Source organism: Vidua chalybeata (assembly GCF_026979565.1).
Source record: "Vidua chalybeata isolate OUT-0048 chromosome 36 unlocalized genomic scaffold, bVidCha1 merged haplotype SUPER_36_unloc_3, whole genome shotgun sequence".
In the NCBI taxonomy this organism is placed as follows: domain Eukaryota; kingdom Metazoa; phylum Chordata; class Aves; order Passeriformes; family Viduidae; genus Vidua; species Vidua chalybeata.
In genome coordinates, this window is record NW_026530301.1 from 17,999 (window position 1) to 42,278 (window position 24,280).

The following is a 24,280-nucleotide window of genomic DNA, read 5'->3' on the forward strand; positions in this document are numbered from 1 at the left end:
GACACTCTGGGGACACCCAGGGACACCCAAGGACACCCAGGGACACTCTGGGGACACCCAGGGACACCCAAGGACACCCAGGGACACTCTGGGGACACCCAGGGGACACCCAGGGGACACTCTGGGGACACTGGGGACACCCCGGGGACACCCAGGGGACGCTGGTGACACCCAGGGGACACTGGGGACACCCCGGGGACACTGGGGACACCCTGGGGACACCCAGGGGCGCACCTTGAGCAGTTTCTCGTCGCGCTCCACGGTGACCTCGGCCGGGTTGGTCTCGCGCGCCGCGTCCTCGGCCGGGGCCGCGCCCTGGCCCTGGCCCTGTCCCTGTCCCTGTCCCTGCCCCTGCCCCAGCAGCTCCTCCTCCTCGGCGCTCACCTCCTCGATCAGGTAATCGGTGATGTGCCGCAGCACGGGGTTCTGGGCCTGGGGACACCACAGGGGACACCATTGGGGACATTGGGGACACCACAGGGACATTGGGGACATCACTGGGGACATTGGGGACACCACTGGGGACATTGGGGACACCACTGGGGACATTGGGGACATCACTGGGGACATTGGGGACATCACTGGGGACATTGGGGACACCACTGGGGACATTGGGGACACCACTGGGGACATTGGGGACATCACTGGGGACATTGGGGACACCACTGGGGACATTGGGGACACCACAGGGGACATTGGGGACACCATTGGGGACACTGGGGACACCACAGGGGATGTGCCGCAGCATGGGGTTCTGGGCCTGGGGACACTGGGAACATCAGGGACAGCACTGGGGACACCGGGGACCCCCTGGGGACACCCCAAAGGGCCCTGGGGACACCGAGGACACCCCAAAGGACCCTGGGGACACCCCGAAGGACCCTGGGGACACTGGGGACACCCCAAGGGACCCTGGGGACCCCCTGAAGGACCCTGGTGACCCTGGGGACACCCCAAAGGACCCCAGGGACACCCTGAAGGACCCTGAGGACACCCCGAAGGACCCTGGTGACCCCGGGGACACTCTGAAGGACCCTGGGGACACCCCAAAGGACCCTGGTGACCCTGGTGACCCCGGGGACACCCCAAAGGACCCTGGTGACACCCCAAAGGACCCTGGTGACCCCGGGGACACCCTGAAGGACCCTGGGGACACCCCAAAGGACCCTGGTGACCCTGGGGACACCCCAAAGGACCCTGCTGACCCTGGGGACACCCCAAAGGACCCTGGGGACACTGGGGACACCCCAAAGGACCCTGCTGACCCTGGGGACACCCCAAAGGACCCTGGGGACACTGAGGACACCCCAAAGGACCCTGGTGACACTGGTGACCCCGGGGACACCCTGAAGGACCCTGGGGACACCCCAAAGGACCCTGGTAACACTGGTGACCCCGGGGACACCCTGAAGGACCCTGGTGACACTGAGGACACCCCAAAGGACCCTGGTGACACTGGTGACCCCGGGGACACCCTGAAGGACCCTGGTGACACTGAGGACCCCCCGCAGGACCCTGGTGACCCCGGGGACACCCCAAAGGACCTTGGGGACACTGGGACACTGGGGACACCCCAAAGGACCCTGGTGACCCCGGGGACACCCTGAAGGACCCTGGTGACACTGAGGACACCCCGCAGGACCCTGGTGACCCCGGGGACACCCCAAAGGACCTTGGGGACACTGGGACACTGGGGACACCCCAAAGGACCCTGGGACACCCCAAAGGGCCCTGGTGACCCTCCGCAGGACCCAGGTGACCGCGGGGACACCCCGGGGACGCCGGGCGCCCGCCGTGGCTCACCCCGGGCTCGGCGGCGGGCGGGGGCTCGGGCTGGCCGGGCGCGTCCCCGCCGTCCCCGGGGGGGTCCGCGGCCGCGCCCGGGGGGCTCCAGAGGCGCGCGCGGGCGTCCAGGGCCTGCACCAGCCGCGCGGCCAGCTTGATGTCGTGCCGCACGATGGGGCGGTGCTGCGTCAGCCCGGACACGTTCCGCACGCGGCGCGTCAGGTCCCGGTTCACGCCGGGGCTCAGCTCACACTCCCGCAGCTGGGGAGCAAAGGAAGAGCCAAAATCCATTGAAACCAGCCCAAAATCTGCCAAAACCACCCCAAAATCCATCAGAATCACCCCAAATCCCAGCCCGGTTCATGCCGGGGCTCAGCTCGCACTCCCGCAGCTGGGGAGCAAAGGAACAGCCAAAATCCAGTGAAACCAGCCCAAAATGCACTGAAACCAGCCCAAAATCCATTGAAACCAGCCCAAAATCCATTGAAACCAGCCCAAAATCCATTGAAACCAGCCCAAAATACATCAAAATCACCCCAAATCCCAGCCCGGGTCACGCCGGGGCTGATCTTGCACTCCCGCAGCTGGGGAGCAAAGGAACACCCAAAATCCATCAAAATCACCCCAAAATCCATCAAAACCACCCTAAAATGCATCCAAACCAGCCCAAAATCCATCTGAACCACCCCAAAATCCATCAAACCACCCCAAAATCCATCTGAACCACCCCAAAATCCATCTGAACCACCCCAAAATCCATCAAACCACCCCAAAATCCATCGAAACCAGCCCAAAATCCATCCAAACCACCCCAAAATCCATCAAAACCACCCCAAAATCCATCAAAACCCCTCCAAAATCCATCAAAACCATACCAAACTTCATCAAAATCACCCCAAAATTCATCAAAACCACCCCAAAATTCATCCAAACCCCAAAATTCATCAAAACCACCCCCAAAATCCATCAAAACGAGCCCAAAATTCATCCAAACCACCCCAAAATCCAGTGAAACCACCCCAAAATCCATTGAAACCAGCCCAAATCCCAGCCCGGGTCACGCCAGGGCTCAGCTTGCACTCCCGCAGCTGGGAACCCCAAAATTCATCAAAACCACCCCAAAATTCATCCAAACCACCCCAAATTCACCCCAAACCACCCCGAAGCCGCCCGGATTGGCCCCGGACGCACCCGGATGTTCTGCAGGCTCCAGCAGATCTCCTTGATGTTCACGCTGCGGTCAAAGGTCACCCAGCCCCTCCTGAAGAACCTGAAGGGAAAAAAACTCCTCTGTGAGCCCCAAAAACCCCAAAATTCAACCCAAAATCCCACCCAGCCCCTCCTGAAGAACCTGAAGGGAAAAAAACTGCTCTGTGAGCCCCAAAAACCCCAAAATTCAACCCAAAATTCCACCCAAAATCCCACCCAGCCCCTCCTGAAGAACCTGAAGGGAAAAAAACTGCTCTGTGAGCCCCAAAAACCCCAAAATTCAACCCAAAATCCCACCCAGCCCCTCCTGAAGAACCTGAAGGGAAAAACTGCTCTGTGAGCCCCAAAAAACCCCAAAATTCAACCCAAAATCCCACCCAAAACCCACCCAAACCCTCCAGAAAAACCTGAGAGAGAAAAAACTCCTCTGTGAGCCCCAAAAACCCCAAAATTCCACCCAAAACCCACAGAGCCCCTCCAGAACACCCCCTGGGTGATCCCCAAAAACCCCAAAACCCCCCCGAATTTGCCCCAAACCCCCCTGAATTTGCCCCAACCCCCCCAAATTTGCCCCAAACCCCCTGAATTTGCCCCAAAACCCCTGAATTTGCCCCAAACCCCCCCCGAATTTGCCCCAAACCACTCAAATTTGCCCAAACCCCCCTGAATTTGCCCCAAACCCCCTGAATTTGCCCCAAACCCCCCCCCGAATTTGCCCCAAACCCCCTGAATTTGCCCCAAATCCCCCAAATTTGCCCCAGACCCCCTGAATTTGCCCCAAACCCCCCTGAATTTGCCCCAAAGCCCCCTCACCTCCTCTCGGGCTGCGGCTCCGACAGTGCCACGCGCATGAAACCCGGGTAGCGCTTGCACAGCTGGGGGCACAGCGGGATTTGGGGGGCACAGCGGGATTTGGGGGGCTCAGGGGGATTTGGGGGGGCTCAGGGGGATTTGGGGGGCACAGCGGGATTTGGGGGGCACAGCGGGATTTGGGGGGGCTCAGGGGGATTTGGGGGGCACAGCGGGATTTGGGGGGCACAGCGGGATTTGGGGGGCTCAGGGGGATTTGGGGGGCACAGCAGGATTTGGGGGGCACAGCAGGATTTGGGGGGCACAGCGGGATTTGGGGGGGCTCAGGGGGATTTGGGGGGCACAGCGGGATTTGGGGGGCTCTCAGGGGGATTTGGGGGGCTCAGGGGGATTTGGGGGGGCACAGCAGGATTTGGGGGGCACAGCGGGATTTGGGGGGCACAGCGGGATTTGGGGGGCTCAGGGGGATTTGGGGGGCACAGCGGGGTTTGGGGGGCACAGCGGGATTTGGGGGGGCACAGCGGGATTTGGGGGGCTCAGGGGGATTTGGGGGGCTCAGGGGGATTTGGGGGGGCACAGCGGGATTTGGGGGGCTCAGGGGGATTTGGGGGGGCACAGCGGGATTTGGGGGGCACAGCGGGATTTGGGGGGCTCAGGGGGATTTGGGGGGGCACAGCGGGATTCGGGGGGCACAGCGGGATTTGGGGGCTCAGGGGGATTTGGGGGCTCTCAGGGGGATTTGGGGGGGCACAGCGGGATTTGGGGGGCACAGCAGGATTTGGGGGGCACAGCAGGATTTGGGGGGCACAGCGGGATTTGGGGGGCTCAGGGGGATTTGGGGGGCACAGCGGGATTTGGGGGGTTCAGCGGGATTTGGGGGGCTCAGGGGGATTTGGGGACTCTCAGGGGGATTTGGGGGGCACAGCGGGATTTGGGGGGGCACAGCGGGATTTGGGGGGCTCAGGGGGATTTGGGGGGCACAGCGGGGTTTGGGGGGCACAGCGGGATTTGGGGGGGCACAGCGGGATTTGGGGGGCTCAGGGGGATTTGGGGGGGCACAGCGGGATTTGGGGGGCTCAGGGGGATTTGGGGGGGCACAGCGGGATTTGGGGGGCACAGCGGGATTTGGGGGGGCACAGCGGGATTTGGGGGGCTCAGGGGGATTTGGGGGGCACAGCGGGGTTTGGGGGGCACAGCGGGATTTGGGGGGGCACAGCGGGATTTGGGGGGCTCAGGGGGATTTGGGGGGCTCAGGGGGATTTGGGGGGCACAGCGGGATTTGGGGGGCTCAGGGGGATTTGGGGGGCACAGCGGGATTTGGGGGGCACAGCGGGATTTGGGGGGCTCAGGGGGATTTGGGGGGGCACAGCGGGATTCGGGGGGCACAGCGGGATTTGGGGGGCTCAGGGGGATTTGGGGGCTCTCAGGGGGATTTGGGGGGGCACAGCGGGATTTGGGGGGCACAGCAGGATTTGGGGGGCACAGCAGGATTTGGGGGGCACAGCGGGATTTGGGGGGCTCAGGGGGATTTGGGGGGGCACAGCGGGATTTGGGGGGTTCAGCGGGATTTGGGGGGCTCAGGGGGATTTGGGGACTCTCAGGGGGATTTGGGGGGCACAGCGGGATTTGGGGGGCACAGCGGGATTTGGGGGGCTCAGGGGGATTTGGGGGGCACAGCGGGGTTTGGGGGGCACAGCGGGATTTGGGGGGGCACAGCGGGATTTGGGGGGCTCAGGGGGATTTGGGGGGGCACAGCGGGATTTGGGGGGCTCAGGGGGATTTGGGGGGGCACAGCGGGATTTGGGGGCACAGCGGGATTTGGGGGGCTCAGGGGGATTTGGGGGGCACAGCGGGATTTGGGGGGTTCAGCGGGATTTGGGGGCTCAGGGGGATTTGGGGGGGCACAGCGGGATTTGGGGGCTCAGGGGGATTTGGGGGGGCACAGCGGGATTCGGGGGGCACAGCGGGATTTGGGGGGCTCAGGGGGATTTGGGGGGCTCAGGGGGATTTGGGGGGGCTCAGCGGGATTTGGGGGCTCTCAGGGGGATTTGGGGGGGCTCAGGGGGATTTGGGGGGTCTCGGGGGCTTTTGGGGGCTCTCAGGGGGATTTGGGGGGTTCAGCGGGATTTGGGGGGGCTCAGCGGGATTTGGGGGCTCTCAGGGGGTTTTGGGGAGTTCAGTGTCTCAGCCCACCCCCCCCCGAGACCCCCCCTCACCGCCACCATCTCGGTCCCAGGGTGTTTTTTGGGGGTCCCAGGATATTTTTGGGTGAGTTTGGGGGTCCCAGGGCATTTCTGGGGTGTTTTTTGGGGGTCCCAGGGTGGTTTTTGGTGGTCCCAGTGTATTTTCGGGGGTCCCAGGGTGGTTTTTTCGGGAGTCCCAGGGTATTTTGGGGGGTCCCAGGGTGTTTCTGGGTGTATTTCAGGGGTCCCAGGGTGTTTCTGGGTGTATTTCAGGGGTCCCAGGGCGTTTCTGGGTGTATTTCAGGGGTCCCAGGGCGTTTCTGGGTGTATTTCAGGGGTCCCAGGGCGTTTCTGGGTGTATTTTGGGGGTTCCCGGAGCGTTTCTGGGTGTATTTCGGGGGTCCCGGCGCGTTTCTGGGTGTATTTCAGGGGTCCCAGGGTGTTTCTGGGTGTATTTCAGGGGTCCCAGGGCGTTTCTGGGTGTATTTTGGGGGGTCCCGGAGCGTTTCTGGGTGTATTTTGGGGGGTCCTGCTGCGTTTCTGGGTGTATTTCAGGGGTCCCAGGGCGTTTCTGGGTGTATTTTGGGGGGTTCCCGGAGCGTTTCTGGGTGTATTTGGGGGGTCCCGGAGCGTTTCTGGGTGTATTTCGGGGGTCCCAGGGCGTTTCTGGGTGTATTTCAGGGGTCCCAGTGCGTTTCTGGGTGTATTTCAGGGGTCCCAGTGCGTTTCTGGGTGTATTTCGGGGGTCCCAGGGCATTTCTGGGTGTATCTGGGGGGGTCCCGGCGCGTTTCGGGGCGCGGCTCACCGCCACGATCTCGGCCTGGGCGATGTTGGGTGCGATGTTCCTCATGAACAGCGAGCAGGTTTTGTGCAGCGGCCGCGGCCGCGCCTCGGGGCCCCCCCCCGGGGCCCCCCCCGGAGCCCCCTCCTTGCCCTTGGGGGAGGGGGCGCCCGCGGGGGGAGGGGTCCCGGCGCCGTCCCCGCCCGCGGCCTTCTCCTCCTTGGGCTCCTCTGGGGGGGCAGGGAGCGGGGTCAGGGGGCACCCCCGAAACGCTGCGGGGGGCCCCAAACCCCCGGGACACCAAAACCCCCCAGAGAGCCCAAACCCCAACACAGGGACCCCAAACCCCAACACAGGGACCCCAAACCAGAGACCCCAAACCAAACACAGGGACCCCAAACCCAACACAGGGACCCCAAACCAGAGACCCCAAAACCCAACACAGGGACCCCAAACCCAACACAGGGACCCCAAACCAGAGACCCCAAAACCCAACACAGGGACCCAAACCCAACACAAGGACCCCAAAACAGAGACCCCAAACCCCAAACCAGAGACCCCAAACCCCAACACAGAGACCCCAAACCCCAACACAGGGACCCAAACCCAACACAAGGACCCCAAACCAGAGACCCCAAACCCTGCCCAGAGACCCCAAACCAAACACAGGGACCCCAAACCCAACACAGGGACCCCAAACCAGAGACCCCAAAACCCAACACAGGGACCCCAAACCCAACACAGGGACCCCAAACCCCAACACAGGGACCCCAAACCAGAGACCCCAAAACCCAACACAGGGACCCAAACCCAACACAAGGACCCCAAAACAGAGACCCCAAACCCCAAACCAGAGACCCCAAACCCCAACACAGAGACCCCAAACCCCAACACAGAGACCCCAAACCCAACCCAGGGACCCCAAACCCCAACACAGGGACCCCAAACCCAGCCCAGGGACCCCAAACCCCAACCATAGAACCCAAAGACCCCTGAATGTCCCCAGTGCCCCCCGTGTCCCCCCCAGCCCCTCACCGTCCTTGCTGGGGGCTCTCCGTGCCCCCCCCTCGCTGTCCCCGCTGTCGCTGTCCCCGTCCTCGCTGTCCCGGCTGCGCTGGCGCGGCCGCGCCTGCAGGGGGCGCACGGGGGCGTCAGGGGGCGGGGCTTGGGGCAAAGAGGCGGGGCTTGGCGGGAAAGGAGAAAGGGGAGGGGCTTAAAGGGATTTAATGAGGGTGGGAGGAGCCTATGTGGGGGCCGAAAGGGGTGTGGCTTGTGGAGGGAGGCAGTGCTTTCCATGGGGAGGGGCTCTTGGGGAGGTGTGGCTTAACGAAAAGGGGCGTGGCTTATAAGAAAGGGGCGTGGCTTGTTAGAAAAGGGTGTTGTTTGTTAGAAAGGGACGTGGCTAACAAAAGAGGTGGGGCTTAGGCATCACTGTGGTAATGGTGGGGGTGGGGCTCTGTGGGGTGTGGTCAGTCGGGGGCGTGTCCACTGACCTTGGCCCCGCCCTCCTTGTCGCCTTCCTCGGCCTTGGGCCCCTTGTCCGGCCCCTCCTCCTCCTCCTCCGGCCCCGCCCCTGCCGCAGGCTCCGCCCCTGGCTCCGCCCCTTCGGCCTGTGGGGAGAGGGGGGGAGTCAAAGGGGACCCCCAAAGGAACAAGAGACCCCGAAACAGACCGGAAAACACCGCAGGGGGCAAAAGGGACCCCAAAATAACCCCAGAGAGCCTTAAGAGAGTGTGTGGTGTAAGGCGACCCTAAAGAACCCCCGAGACTCAAAGCAACCTTAAAAAATCCCCCAGGGAACCCCAAGGACCAAAGGGACTCGGGCGGACGCCAGAATTCCCCGGGGAACCCCAAATTCCCCACGGGGACGCCCGACCTTGGCGCTGTCGTCGCCATCGGGGCGCTCCGTGGGGCCTTTCCCGGGGGGCTCCGGTGGCCGCGGCTCCTCCTTTTTGGGGCCTTCGGCCTTTTCCGTCCGCTCCTCCTCCTCCTCCTGCTCCAGGATCCGCAGGTCGTGCTCAGTGCCCCCCTCCATCTTAATCACCGCTGGGAAACGCAGAGAAGCAGGGGGAAAAACGGGGTTAGGAACACCCGAAAATGGGTTAAAAGCAGCTAAAAATAAGATTCCTGACAAGAGGATTAGAAATTGAGGAGAAGAATCCTCTTTCTCTTCATGTCAATCATTGCTAGAAATGAGGAAAAGCATTAAAATTGAGAAAAACAAAACTGGATGAAAAAAACTCAAAAATTGGTTTAAGAGGACGCAAAGCCAGCTAACACCCACTTCAAAGTGGGTTAAAAATACCTGAAATGGGAATAAGAACATTGGAAATTGAGTCAGAAAAGCTTTGAAATAGGTGTCCCCTCAGGACTTCCCTCCACGCCATTCCCTCACACTTTCTCGCCTTTTTTTCCCATCACAGTTCCTGCCTTTTTCCTCTCCTCAAACTTTCCTCCCTTTTTCCTCTCCTCACACTTTCTGTCTTTTTCTTCCCCTACACTTTCCTCTCTTTTTCTCCCCTCACACTTTCCCGCCTTTTTCCTCCCCTCACAGTTCCTCACCTTTTTCTCCCCTCACGTTTCCTTTTTCTCCCCTCACAGTTCCTCACCTTTTTCTCCCCTCACACTTTCCTCTCTTTTTCTCCCCCCACACATTCCCACCTTTTTCCTCTCCTCACATTTCCTTTTTCTCCCCTCACGTTTCTTTTTTCTCCCCTCACACTCCCTCACCAATTTCTCCCCTCACGCTTTCCCGCCTTTTTCTCCCCTCACAGTTCCTCGCCTTTTTCTCCCCTCACAGTTCCTCGCCTTTTTCTCCCCTCACAGTTCCTCGCCTTTTTCTCCCCTCACACTCTTTTTCTTCTCTCACACTTCCTTTTTCTCCCCTCACGTTTCCTTTTTCTCCCCTCACACTCTCTCACCAATTTCTCCCCTCACGCTTTCCCGCCTTTTTCCTCCCCTCACAGTTCCTCGCCTTTTCCTCCCCTCACATTTCCTCGCCTTTTCCTCCCCTCACATTTTCCCACCTTTTTCTCCCCTCATGTTTCCTTTTTCTCCTCTCACAGTTCCTCACCTTTTTCCTCTCCTCAAATTTTCCTCTCTTTTTCTTCCCGTCACACTTTCCTCCCTTTTTCTCCCCTCACAGTTCCCACCTTTTTCCTCTCCTCACATTTCCTTTTTCTTCCCTCACATTTTCTCACCAATTTCTCCCCTCACACTTTCCCACCGTTTTCCTCCCCTCACAGTTCCTCGCCTTTTCCTCCCCTCACACCTTCCCGTCTTTTTCTCCCCTCACATTTCCTTTTTCTCCCTTCACAGTTCCTCGCCTTTTTCCTCTCCTCACATTTTCCTTTTTCTTCCCCTCACACTTTCTTGCCTTTTTCTCCCCTCACACTTTCTTTTTTCTCCCCTCACTTTTCCTTTATCTCCCCTCACAGCTCCTTGCCTTTTTCCTCTCCTCACATTCTCTTTTTCTCCCCTCACACTTTCTCACCAATTTCTCCCCTCACGCTTTCCCACCTTTTTCTCTCCTCACATTTTCCTCCCTTTTTCTTCCCCTCACACTTACTCGCCTTTTTCTCCCCTCACGTTTCCTTTTTCTCCCCTCACAATTCCCTGCCTTATTCCTCCCCTCACACTTTCCTCCTTTTTTCTCTCCTCACATTTTCCCGCCTTTTTCTTCCCTCACGCTTTTCCTGCCTTTTTCCTCCTCTCACAATTCCCCACCTTTTTCCTCTCCTCTCATTTCCTTTTTCTCCCCTCACACTTTCCCGCCTTTTTCCTCCCCTCACACTCCCGCCTTTTTCCTCCCCTCACGGTTCCTCGCCTTTTTCTCCCCTCACACTTTCTTTTTTCTCCCCTCACTCTTCTTTTATCTCCCCTCACAGTTCCTTGCCTTTTTCCTCTCCTCACATTCCCTTTTTCTCCCCTCACACTTTCTTTTTTCTCCCCTCACTTTTCCTTTATCTCCCCTCACAGCTCCTCGCCTTTTTCCTCTCCTCACATTCCCTTTTTCTCCCCTCACACTTTCTCACCAATTTCTCCCCTCACGCTTTCCCACCTTTTTCTCTCCTCACATTTTCCTCCCTTTTTCTTCCCCTCACACTTTCTCGCCTTTTTCTCCCCTCACAATTCCCCGTCTTTTTCCTCCCCTCACACTTTCCTCCCTTTTTCTCCCCTCACACTTTCCCGCCTTTTTCTTCCCTCACGCTTTTCCTGCCTTTTTCCTCCTCTCACAATTCCCCACCTGCTTCCTCTCCTCACATTTCCCCTCTTTTCCTTCACACTTTCCTGCCTTTTTCCTCCCCTCACAGTTCCCCGCCTTTTTCTCCCCTCACGTTTCCTTTTTCTCCCCTCACAGTTCCTTGCCTTTTTCCTCTCCTCACATTTTCCTCCCTTTTTCCTCCCCTCACAGTTCCTCGCCTTTTTCTGCCCTCACAATTCCCCATCTTTTTCTCCCCTCACATTTCCTTTTCCTCCCCTCACACTTTCCTGCCTTTTTCTCCCCTCACAATTCCCCATCTTCTTCTCCCCTCACACTTTCCCTCCTTTTTCCTCTCCTCACATTTTCCTCCCTTTTTCTTCCCCTCACAGTTCTTTGCCTTTTCCTCCCCTCACACATTCCCACCTTTTTCCTCTCCTCACATTCCCTTTTTCTCCCCTCACACTTTCTTTTTCTCCTCTCACACTTTCTTTTTCTCCCCTCACGTTTCCTTTTTCTCACACATTCCCACCTTTTTCTCTCCTCACACATTCCCACCTTTTTTCTCTCCTCACATTTCCTTTTTCCTCTCCTCACATTCCCTTTTTCTCCCCTCACACTCTCACCAATTTCTCCCCTCACACTTACTCGCCTTTTTCTCCCCTCACGTTTCCTTTTTCTCCCCTCACAATTCCCTGCCTTATTCCTCCCCTCACACTTTCCTCCTTTTTTCTCCCCTCACATTTTCCCGCCTTTTTCTTCCCTCATGCTTTTCCTGCCTTTTTCCTCCTCTCACAATTCCCCACCTGCTGCCTCTCCTCTCATTTCCTTTTTCTCCCCTCACACTTTCCCGCCTTCTTCCTCCCCTCATGGTTCCTCGCCTTTTTCTCCCCTCACGCTTTCTTTTTTCTCCCCTCACTTTTCCTTTATCTCCCCTCACAGCTCCTTGCCTTTTTCCTCTCCTCACATTCTCTTTTTCTCCCCTCACACTTTCTCACCAATTTCTCCCCTCACGCTTTCCCACCTTTTTCTCTCCTCACATTGTCCTCCCTTTTTCTTCCCCTCACACTTTCTCGCCTTTTTCTCCCCTCACGTTTCCTTTTTCTCCCCTCACAGTTCCCACCTCTTTCCTCTCCTCACATTTCCTTTTTCTTCCCTCACATTTTCTCACCAATTTCTCCCCTCACACTTTCCCGCCTTTTTCCTCCCCTCACGGTTCCTCACCTTTTTCTCCCCTCACACTTTCTTTTTCTCCCCTCACTTTTCCTTTATCTCCTCTCACAGTTCCTCGCCTTTTTCCTCTCCTCACATTCCCTTTTTCTCCCCTCACACTTTCTCACCAATTTCTCCCCTCACGCTTTCCCCCATTTTCCTCCCCTCAGGGTTCCTGTTTCCAAGAACTCTCCAAAATGTACTAAAAACGCCCAAAAGTAAGTTCAAAACTCAGGGGAATCAATTAAAAACACCCCAAAATTTCAGGAACCTCAGAAACGGGGCAGAAACACCCCAAAATTGCTCTGAAACCCCGACGCACAGATCTGGAACGTTTCTGGGGAATCAGGGAGATTTTAAACAACGACTTTAAGGAAATTTTAAGATTTTTCAGGAGCGGCAGGGAGGGGTTTCTGGGATGGTTTTGGTGCGACAGGAAGGGACTTTGGGGCTGTTTCTGTTTCTGCGTCAGGACCGATTTGTGCTGTCGGGGGTGGCATTTTCAGCCCGCCGCCGCCGCCGGGCGTCTCTGCGGGGTCCGAAGGGGGTTTTTGGGGTACGGGGGCGATTTCGGGGTACCTGCGTCAAGGGTTTTGATGATCTGCGGGGCGCGGTCGATGTCCAGGAGCAGGTTGTCGAACCAGCCGTGCTCCCACAGGTACAGGAAGACGCTGAGGCGGTTCCTGAGGGCGGCCTGGGCCTCCTGCTGCCGCTTCCCGGCCTCGTCCGGGTGGTACTTGGAGCGGAACCTGGGGAATTCGGGGGAAAAACAGGAGAAAACGGGGCTCAGGGGGCTGCTCCCAACCCCACGGTGCTGGAGGGGAGCCCCAGATCGGGGGTTTTTGGGGACGGGGAGTTTGGAGCGTCTGGGAAATGGGGAGGCCACGAGTGGTGGGAGAGGGGAAGGGTGGGGGGTCCTGAATTTGGGTCTGGAGAATTTGGGGAGGGGGAAGAGAGCCCCAAATCTTCTGTAATTGGGAGTGGGGAGCTCCTAACTGGAATATCTGGGGAGGGGAAGCCTCGGTCTGACACAAGTGGGGAATGGCAAGGCCAAAATCGGTAAAATGGGGAGGGGGAGACCCCAGATTTATGGGGGAACCCCAAGTCTGGTACAATTGGGGTGGGGGAATCCCCATTTCTTACAGACAGAACCCCCCAGTGTCCCCTAAACTGGGGGAGATCCGAGCCCCCCGCAGAGGGGGTGTGGGTTTTGGGGGATTTCTGGCATTCTCAGGGTTTTTTTGGGGGGGGGTTGGTGCATTTTAGGGGGGTCCTACGTTGGTTTCAGCAGTTATTTCAGAAAAGGTTTTCAGAGATGTTTTCTGGAATCTTTGGGAAGGTTTTTGGCTCTTGGGAACGTTTCAGGTGGGATTTTTGTGTGGCTGCCTGGGGCTCGAGGGGATTTTTGGCGTGTTCTGGGTTGGTTTTGAGGCTCTTCTGAGAGCCCTTTTGGGGTGTTTTGAGTCGTTTTCGGGGATGCTTTTAGGAGCGTTGTTTGCATTTTTGGGGGTGTTTTTAGACACGTGTTAACTGCGGGTTTGTGGGTGCTTCCAGGTACGTTTTGGGGTGGTTTCACACCGCTTTGAGTGTGCTCTGGGGGTCTTTCCCAAGCGTTTTTGGAGGGCTTTGCCTCATTTTTGGCGCAGTTTGGGGACGCTTTCAGGAGCGGTTTTTGGCAGGTTCTAAAAGCGTCTCGAGCCGTATTTTGTTTCCCGGGGTTTCTGGATGGTTTTGGGGCGTCTCTGGGATGTTTTGGGCTGGTGCTGAGCTGTTTCTGGGCTCTCTGAGGGCGCTCCAGGTGTTCCAGGTGGTGTCGGGGGTTGGGGGGGTGGGCTCATACCTACACTCGCCGCGAGCGTCGCCGTCCGCCGGGCCCCGACAACTGCGGCGTTTTTAAAACCCCGGCCCCGAAATCGGCCGCTTTTTGGCACAAACCCCCCCAAAAATAAAACAACAAAGGTCCCTGGCTGCTTCCTGCACTGTGACCTCGCCGCATTGTGCGCGGCCCCGCCCTCTCTGCCTGCCCCGCCCGGCGGCTCCGCGGCTCCCGAGGGCGCTGGGAGAGAAGGGAAGCGTTAAACCTGCAGAGACCCCAAAAAATCCACCCCAAAATCCACCCCAAACCCAGCCCTGAGGGCGCTGGGAAGTGTTAAACCTGCAGAGACCCCAAAAATCCACCCCAAAATCCACCCCAAATAAAGAATGGAAGCGTTAAACCTGCAGAGACCCCAAAAATCCACTCCAAAATCCACCCCAAATAAAGAAGGGAAGCGTTAAACCTGCAGAGACCCCAAAAAATCCACCCCAAAATCCACCCCAGACCCAGCCCCGAGGGTGCTGGGAAGCGTTAAACCTGCAGAGACCCCAAAAATCCACCCCAAAATCCACCCCAAATAAAGAAGGGAAGCGTTAAACCTGCAGAGACCCCCAAAATCCACCCCAAAATCCACCCCAAATAAAGAAGGGAAGCGTTAAACCTGCAGAGACCCCCAAAATCCACCCCAAAATCCACCCCAAATAAAGAAGGGAAGTGTTAAACCTCCAGAGACCCCAAAAATCCACCCCAAATCCACCCCAAATCCCCACCCCAGAGACCCCACGGGGCCAGGGTGGGACTCTCCCCTTGAGTGGGTTTGGGGAGGATTTTTGGGGTCCGGGGTGGTTTTTTCTGGGTGTAGGATTGGGGTTTTTTTTTTTGGGGGGGGGAGCAGAAGGATTTTGGGGTGCAAAGATTCCTTTGGAAATCCAGAAATCCATTTTGGATTTTTTTTTTTCTTTTTTCAAGCAGGGATTTTTTTGGGGTTTTTGCCCCATTTTTCAGGGGGATGCACAGAGCTTTTCCAGGATGCAATTTTTTGTGGTTTCAGGTTTGGTTTTGGGTGCACTTTTTTGGAACAGCACCATTTCTAAAACACAACCGTGCTTTAAATCACGATTTTTTCTGCGTAAAAAATAATTCACAAGAGAAACAATTCCCCTTAAAGCTGGAAAATTTTCCATTAGACGTACCAAGTTTTTATTTTTTATCTCAATTTTTTCGCACGCAGATTTTTTTTCCAGCCCGTGCTTTTGAGGGGAATGCAGTATTTTTTCTGGATTTCCACTTTTTCTCTGAACCCCCAAATTTTTATTTTTGGATCCCAACCTTCCTCAGACCCCAACTCCTTTTCTTTTGAGGCACAAACTCATTCCTACAGCACACTTTTCCCCTTAATATCAATTTTTTTTTCGGATTCTAATTATTTTTGGGACTGCAGCATCTTTTTGGGGGCGAACCAGTTTTCCTGGGTTTACCACCCCATTTTTGGGAGGCTTTTTTTCTAGGAAAATACCATTTTTTTGTGAAAATAACCTTTTTCTGGCAATACACCCTTTTTTTGGGAATACACTGCTTCTCTGAGATGCCACTTTTTGGGAATACGCTGCTTTTTTGGGAATACACCGTGCCTCTGGGAACAGGCCTTTTTTGGGGACGCTGTTTTACTGCCAATATCCCCATTTTTTGGCAATACCCTTTTTTTTTTTATGCACCATCCCCATTTTTTTTCACCAACACCCCCATTTTTTTTGGAAAAAAACCCATTTCTTTACCAAAATCCTCATTTTTTTTAAACAGCACCCCCATTTTTCAGCAACACTCTCACCGACACCCCTGGTTTTTCTCAGAAAAAAACCCATTTTTTCACCAACACCCCCATTTTTTTTTTGGAAAAAACCCGTTTCTTGACCTAAACCCCCATTTTTTTACCAACACCCCCGATTATTTTAGAAAAAAAAAAACATTCTTTTACCAAAACCCCCATTCTTTTTAAACAACACCCCCATTTTTCAGCAACACTCTCACCGACACCCCTGGTTTTTCTCAGAAAAAAACCCATTTTTTTACCAACACCCCCATTTTTTTTTGAAAAAAAACCCATTTCTTTACCAAAACCCCCTTTTTTTTTAAACAACACCCCCATTTTTTTTTGGAAAAACACCCATTTCTTTACCAAAACCCCCATTTTTCAGCAACACTCTCACCGACACCCCCGGTTTTTCTCAGAAAAACCCCCATTTTTTCACCAACACCCCCATTTTTTTTTGGAAAAAAACCCATTTCCTTACCAACACCCCCATTTTTTTTTTGAAAAACCCCCATTCTTTTACCAAAACCCCCATATTTTCACCAACACCCCCATTTTTTTTTTTGAAAAAAAAACCATGTTTTTACCAAAACCCCCATTTTTTTTAAATAACACCCCCATTTTTTTTTGGAAAAACACCCATTTCTTTACCAAAACCCCCATTTTTCAGCAACACTCTCACCGACACCCCTGGTTTTTCTCAGAAAAAAACCCATTTTTTCACCAACACCCCCTTTTTTTTTTTGAAAAAAACCCATTTCTTTACCAAAACCCCCTTTTTTTTTAAATAACACCCCCATTGTTTTTTGGAAAAACACCCATTTCCTTACCAAAACCCCCATTTTTCAGCAACACTCTCACCGACACCCCCGGTTTTTCTCAGAAAAAAACCCATTTTTTTACCAACACCCCCATTTTTTCTCGGAAAAACCCCCATTTTCTTACCCACACCCCCATTTCTTTTCGGAAAAAAAACCATTTTTTCACCAAAACCCCCATTTTTTCACCAAAACCCCCATTTTTTTTCGGAAAAACCCATTTTTTCACCAACACCCCCATTTTTTTTCAGAAAAACCCCCATTTTTTCACCAACACCCCCATTTTTTTTCTGAAAAACCCCCATTTTTTCACCAAAACCCCCATTTTTTTTGGAAACACCCCCATTTTTCACCCCCCCGTCTGGGGGCGCACGTACCACTCCTCGTCCTTGTGGGCCAGGAAGAACTCCTGCAGCTGCTGCCGGCGGAAGTCCAGCTTGTAGTCGTTGTAGCGCTTCACCGCCTCCGTCTCGTCCACGGCGTCGTCCAGCGACAGCAGGAACTCCTTGAAGCTCTTCATCACCGGCGGCGCCATGCCCAGGTCCACCTCGGCGATGGTGCCCAGCCTGGGGGGCGAGATCGGGGGGTTTGGGGGCACTATCGGGGGGTTTGGGGTCGATATCGGGGGATTTGGGGTCGATATCGGGGGTTTTGGGGTCGATATCGGGGGTTTTGGGGTCGATATCGGGGGATTTGGGGTTGATATCGGGGGTTTGGGGGCAATATCGGAGATTTGGGGTCGATATCGGGGGTTTCGGGGTCAATATCGGGGGTTTGGGGCAATATCGGGGGTTTGGGGGTCGATATCGGGGGTTTGGGGTCGATATCGGGGGTTTGGGGTCGATATCGGGGATTTGGGGTCGATATCGGAGGGTTTGGGGTCGATATCGGGGGTTTGGGGTCGATATCGGGGGATTTGGGGTCGATATCGGAGGGTTTGGGGTCGATATCGGGGGTTTGGGGTCGATATCGGGGGATTTGGGGTTGATATGGGGGGTTTGGGGGCACTATCAGGGCGTTGGGGGTCGATATCGGGGGGTTTGGGGGCGATATCAGGGGGTTGGGGACACTATTGGGGGTTTGGGGTCCATATCGGGGGGTTTGGGGTCAATATTGGGGGATTGGGTCGATATCGGGGCTTTGGGGTCGATATCAGGGGTTTGGGGTCAATACCGGGGGATTTTGGGGTCGATATCGGGGGGTTTGGGGGCACTATCAGGGCGTTTGGGCTCAATATCGGGGCTTTGGGGTCGATATCAGGGGGTTTGGAGCTAATATCAAGGAGTTTGGGATCAATATCGGGGATTTGGGGTCGATATCGGGGGGTTTGGCGGTCTATATCGTGGGATTTGGGGTCAATATCAGGGGCTTGGGATCGATACCGGGAGTTTGGGGGCACTATCGGAGGGTTTGGGGTCAATATCGGGGATTTGGGGTCGATATCGGGGGTTTGGGGTCGATATCGGGAGGTTTGGGGTCGATATCGGGGATTTGGGGTCGATATCGGGGGGTTTGGGGTCGATATCGGGGGTTTGGGGTCGATATCGGGGGGTTTCGGGTCCATATCGGGGTTTGGGGGCACTACTGGGGGGTTTGGGGTCGATATCGGGGGTTTGGGGTCGATATCGGGGGCTTGGGGTCGATATCAGGGGTTTGGGGTCGATATCGGGGGCTTGGGGTCGATATCAGGGGTTTGGGGGCGCTATCGGGCCTTTGGGGGCGATATCGGGGGGTTTGGGGGACTATCGGGGGATTTGGGGTCGATATCGGGGGTTTGGGGGCACTACTGGGGGGTTTGGGGTCGATATCAGGGGTTGGGGTCGATATCGGGGGCTTGGGGTCGATATCAGGGGTTTGGGGGCGCTATCGGGCCTTTGGGGGCACTATCAGGGGGTTTGGGGTTGATATCAGGACTTTGAGGGGGCTATCGGGGGGTTTGGGGTCGATATCGGGGGTTTGGGGTCGATATCGGGGGGTTTGGGGTTGATATCAGGACTTTGAGGGGGCTATCGGGGGGTTTGGGGTCGATATCGGGGCTTTGGGGCGCCATTGGGGGGGTTTGGGATCACTGGGGGTTGGGATTGATATCGGGGATTTGGGATCGATATTGGGGGGTTTGGGGTTGATGTCAGGGATTTGGGGGCACTATTGGGGGGTTTGGGGGCGCTATCGGGGCGTTTGGGGTCGATATCGGGGGATTTGGAATCATTATCAGGGATTTAGGATTGATATCGGGGCTTTGGGGGCACTATCGGGGGGATTTGGGGTCGATATTGGGGGGTTTGGAACTGACATCAAGGAGTTTGGGATCGATATCGGGAGGATTTGGAGTGTCTGGGATCAATATTGGGGGGTTTGGGGTCAATATCCGGGGATTTAGGATCGATATCGGGGGGATTTGGGGTCGATATCAGGGGGTTTGGGGTTGATATCAGGAGATTTGGAGCTGATATCAAGGAGTTTGGTATCGATATCCGGGGATTTGGGATCGATATTGGGGAGTTTGGGATCAATATCAGAGATTTGGGGTCGATATCCGGGGATTTGGGATCAATATTGGGGATTTGGGATTGATAGTGGGGCTTTGGGGACACTGTCGGGGGATTTGGGATCAATATCAGGGATTTAGGATTGGTATCGGGGCTTTGGGATCAATGTCAGGGGTTTGGGATCAATATCGGGGGCTCTGAGGGGCTCAGGAAGCTCAGAAAAATTTAAGGTTTTTGTTGGGGTTTTGGGGGGTCCCGGCTCAGCTTTTGGGGTGAATTTGGGGTTTTTTGGGCTCACCTGGCCTGGATGGGCAGCAGCAGCCGGTGCCGCATCCCGCAGGGTTTTGGGGCGGTTTTGGGGGATTTGAGGTCTGGGTGAGGCTCAGGACACTCGGAGAAGTTTGGGGTTTCTCGGGGGGTTTTGGGAGGTCCCGGTTCAGTTTTTGGGGTGAATTTGGGGTTTTTTGGGCTCACCTGGCCTGGATGGGCAGCAGCTGGTGCTGCAGCAGCTGGTGCTGCATCTCGTGGGGGCCCCAGGGCGCCTGGGGGGGGCCGTAGGTGGGGCCGGCCCCGCCCCCGCTGTAGGGCAGCTCGTAGCCACTGTGGTAGGGGTCAGTGCCGTGGTCATCCCTGCGGCCAGAGAGGGGACAGTGGTCAGTGAGGGTCAGGGGTCAGTGCCGTGGTCATCCCTGCGGCCAGAGAGGGGACAGTGGTCAGTGAGGGTCAGTGCCGTGGTCATCCCTGCGGCCAGAGAGGGGACAGTGGTCAGTGAGGGTCAGTGCCGTGGTCATCCCTGCGGCCAGAGAGAGGACAGTGGTCAGTGAGGGTCAGGGGTCAGTGCCGTGGTCATCCCTGCGGCCAGAGAGGAGACAGTGGTCAGTGAGGGTCAGGGGTCAGTGCCGTGGTCATCCCTGCGGCCAGAGAGGGGACAGTGGTCAGTGAGGGTCAGGGGTCAGTGCCGTGGTCATCCCTGCGGCCAGAGAGGGGACAGTGGTCAGTGAGGGTCAGGGGTCAGTGCCGTGGTCATCCCTGCGGCCAGAGAGGAGACAGTGGTCAGTGAGGGTCAGTGCCGTGGTCATCCCTGCGGCCAGAGACAGGACAGTGAGGTCCCAGGCCGGCACAGGGGACGGTCACTCCGTGCTCATCTCCGAGAAAAAATCCGGAGGATTTTGGGGCGGATTTGGGTGTGTTTGGGTTGATTTTGGGGGATTTTGGGTCTCTCACCAGTCCTGGCGCAGCCATTTCTGCAGCAGGTTTGGGGTGTGTTTGGGGTGGATTTGGGGGATTTTGGGGCGTGTTTGGGGGATTTGGGGTCTCTCACCAGTCCCGGCGCAGCCGTTTCTGCGGCAGCTTTGGGTTGTGTTTGGGGTGGATTTGGGGGATTTTGGGGTGGATTTGGGGTGATTTTGGGGTGGATTTGTGGAGATTTTGGGGTGTGTTTCGGGTCTCTCACCAGTCCCGGCGCAGCCATTTCTGCAGCAGCTTTGGGGTGATTTTGGGGTGGATTTGGGGTGATTTTGGGGTGGATTTGGGGTGTGTTTGGGGTATGTTTGGGGTGATTTTGGGGTGGGTTTGGGGGATTTGGGGTCTCTCACCAGTCCTGGTGCAGCCGTTTCTGCGGCAGCTTTGGGGTGATTTTGGGGTGTGTTTGGGTTGATTTTGGGGGGTATTTGGGGTGTCTCGCAGCCGTTTCTGCGGCAGGTTTGGGATGTGTTTGGGGTGGATTTGGGGTGATTTTGGGGTGTGTTTGGGTTGATTTTGGGGTGTGTTTGGGGGATTTTGGGGTGTGTTTGGGTTGATTTTGGGGTGGATTTGGGGTGTCTCACCAGTCCCGGCACAGCCGTTTCTGCAGCAGGTTTGGGGTGATTTTGGGGTGGATTTAGGATGATTTTGGGGTGTGTTTGGGGTCTCTCACCAGTCCCGGCGCAGCCGTTTCTGCGGCAGGTTTGGGGTGTGTTTGGGGTATGTTTGGGGGATTTTGGGGTGGATTTGGGGTGTGTTTGGAGTGTGTTTGGGGTGATTTTGGGGTGGATTTGGGGTGTGTTTGGGGTGATTTTGGGGTGTGTTTGGGGTGTGTTTGGGGTCTCTCACCAGTCCCGGCGCAGCCGTTTCTGCGGCGGGCTCAGCTCGTGCCGGGGCGGTGAGAAGCGCTCCCGCCGGGTCCGGTCGTAGTCCCGGTAATCCCGGCTGCGGCGCTCCCGGCCCCGCTCCCAGTCCCTGCGGGGCAAACTGGGATCAACTGGGAGCCAGGGACCCCCCAGGGCCTGGACTGGGATCAACTGGGAGTGAGGAACCCCTCCCAGAGCCTGGACTGGGATTAACTGGGAGTGAGGGATCCCTCCCAGTGCTTGGACTGGGATTAACTGGGAATAAGGAACCCCTCCCAGGGCCTGGACTGGGATTAACTGGGAGTGAGGGAACCCCCAATGCACCCACTCCTTCCCAGTCCAATCCCAGTCCCATCCCAGTGCCCCCCAATCCCATCCCAGTGCCCACCGGTCGCTCCAGTTGTCCCGTCTCCGCTCGTCCCTCTCCCCAGTCCAATCCCAGTCCCATCCCAGTGCCCCCCAGTCCCTCCCAGTCCCATCCCAGTCCCTCCCAGTGCCCCCCAGTCCCATCCCAGTCCCCCCAGTGCCCACCGGTCGATCCAGTCGTCCCGTCTCCGCTCGTCCCTCTCCCCAGTTCCATCCCAGTCTCCCCCAGTCCCATCCCAGTCCCATCCCAGTCCCCCCAGTGCCCACCGGTCGCTCCAGTCGTCCCGTCTCCGCTCGTCCCTCTCCCGGGAGCGCTCGTAGTCGCTGCGCTCCCGCCGGAACTTGTCCCTGCGCCGCCGGTCGTACTCGTCATCGCTGTCCCCCATCGCCGGCTCACGGGGGGGCTCTGGGGAGCACAGAGTGACCGCAGAGTGACCACAGAGTGACCGCACAGTGACCGCACAGTGACCACAGAGTGACCCCCCAGACCCACACAGTGAGCACAGAGTGACCACAGAGTGACCACAGAGTGACCGCAGAGTGACCGCGGAGTGACCGCAGAGTGACCACAGAGTGACCACAGAGTGACCACAGAGTGACCACAGAGTGACTGCAGAGTGACCACAGAGTGACCCCCGAGTGACCGCAGAGTGACCGCAGAGTGACCGCAGAGTGACCGCAGAGTGACCGCAGAGTGACCCCCGAGTGACCGCAGAGTGACCACAGAGTGACCACAGAGTGACCCCCCAGACCCACACAGTGAGCACAGAGTGACCGCAGAGTGACCGCAGAGTGACCACAGAGTGACCCCCGAGTGACCGCAGAGTGACCGCAGAGTGACCCCCGAGTGACCGCAGAGTGACCACACAGTGACCACACAGTGACCGCAGAGTGACCACACAGTGACCACAGAGTGACCGCAGAGTGACCACAGAGTGACCGCAGAGTGACCGCAGAGTGACCGCAGAGTGATAACACAGTGACCCCCGAGTGACCGCAGAGTGACCGCAGAGTGACCACAGAGTGACCGCAGAGTGATAACACAGTGACCCCCGAGTGACCGCAGAGTGACCGCAGAGTGACCGCAGAGTGACCCCCCAGACCCACACAGTGACCGCAGAGTGACCGCAGAGTGACCGCAGAGTGACCACACAGTGACCGCAGAGTGACCGCAGAGTGACCGCAGAGTGACCACAGAGTGATAACACAGTGACCCCGAGTGACCGCAGAGTGACCGCAGAGTGACCACAGAGTGACCACAGAGTGACCCCCGAGTGACCGCAGAGTGACCGCAGAGTGACCACACAGTGACCACAGAGTGACCCCCGAGTAACCGCAGAGTGACCGCAGAGTGACCGCAGAGTGACCGCAGAGTGACCGCAGAGTGACCGCAGAGTGACCGCAGAGTGACCCCCGAGTGACCGCAGAGTGACCGCAGAGTGACCGCAGAGTGACCCCCCAGACCCACACAGTGACCGCAGAGTGACCGCAGAGTGACCGCAGAGTGACCACACAGTGACCGCAGAGTGACCGCAGAGTGACCGCAGAGTGACCGCAGAGTGACCACAGAGTGATAACACAGTGACCCCCGAGTGACCGCAGAGTGACCGCAGAGTGACCACAGAGTGACCACAGAGTGATAACACAGTGACCCCCGAGTGACCGCAGAGTGACCGCAGAGTGACCACAGAGTGACCACAGAGTGACCCCCGAGTGACCGCAGAGTGACCGCAGAGTGACCACACAGTGACCGCAGAGTGACCGCAGAGTGACCGCAGAGTGACCGCAGAGTGATAACACAGTGACCCCCGAGTGACCGCAGAGTGACCCCCGAGTGACCGCAGAGTGACCGCAGAGTGACCCCCGAGTGACCCCGAGTGACCCCCCAGACCCACACAGTGACCACACAGTGACCACAGAGTGACCGCAGAGTGACCACAGAGTGACCACACAGTGACCCCCGAGTGACCACAGAGTGACCGCAGAGTGACCGCAGAGTGACCCCCGAGTGACCCCCCAGACCCACACAGTGACCCCTGGACACCCCCGACCCCCGGAGTGACCACACAGTGACCGCCCCGGACACCCCTGACCCACAGAGTGACCACAGAGTGACCCCCGGACACCCTTGACCCACAGAGTGACCACACAGTGACCGCCCCGGACACCCCTGACCCACAGAGTGACCACAGAGTGACCCTCGGACACCCCCGGACACCCCTGACCCCCGGAGTGACCCCCCGGAGTGACCCTCGGGACACCCCCGACCCACACAGTGACCCCCCAGACCCACAAAGTGACCACCTGGACACTTCTGACCCCCCCAGTGACCACCTGGACCCCCCTGACCCCCCTGACCCCCCAGTGACCCCCCTGACCCCCACAGTGACCACCTGGACCCCCCTGACCCCCAGAATGACCCCCCCAGTGACCACCGGGACCCCCCAAATCCCCGCCCCCTGCCGCCCCCAGCTTCCCGCCCAAAGCCCCCAGACCCCGGGACCCCCTAGCTCCCCCCCCATCCCCCCGGGACCCCCCAGCTCCCCCTCCCATCCCCCCGGGACCCCCCAGCTCCCCCCCCCATCCCCCCGGGACCCCCCAGCTCCCCCTCCCATCCCCCCGGGACCCCCCCAGCTCCCCCTCCCATCCCCCGGGACCCCCAGCTCCCCCTCCCATCCCCCCGGGACCCCC

General features: G+C 57.4%; 1 protein-coding gene across 1 annotated transcript in view; it reads right to left on the reverse strand.

Moving 5' to 3' along the window:
• Positions 1-22,018, reverse strand: part of SRRT (serrate, RNA effector molecule) — a 36,859-nt gene extending 14,841 nt beyond the window's left edge. The window contains exons 1-13 of the mRNA XM_053933206.1: positions 21,857-22,018; positions 21,207-21,332; positions 19,590-19,745; positions 17,004-17,192; positions 12,762-12,931; positions 8,646-8,815; positions 8,263-8,379; positions 7,805-7,898; positions 6,794-6,999; positions 3,808-3,869; positions 2,977-3,055; positions 1,804-2,046; positions 235-432 (exon numbers count right to left, since the gene is read on the reverse strand). Of these exons, the coding sequence (XP_053789181.1) occupies positions 235-432; positions 1,804-2,046; positions 2,977-3,055; positions 3,808-3,869; positions 6,794-6,999; positions 7,805-7,898; positions 8,263-8,379; positions 8,646-8,815; positions 12,762-12,931; positions 17,004-17,192; positions 19,590-19,745; positions 21,207-21,332; positions 21,857-21,975 (1,929 nt within the window). The 5' untranslated portion in view covers positions 21,976-22,018. The remainder of the gene's footprint in view (positions 1-234; positions 433-1,803; positions 2,047-2,976; positions 3,056-3,807; positions 3,870-6,793; positions 7,000-7,804; positions 7,899-8,262; positions 8,380-8,645; positions 8,816-12,761; positions 12,932-17,003; positions 17,193-19,589; positions 19,746-21,206; positions 21,333-21,856) is intronic.
• Between the last annotated feature and the right edge of the window lie 2,262 nt (positions 22,019-24,280).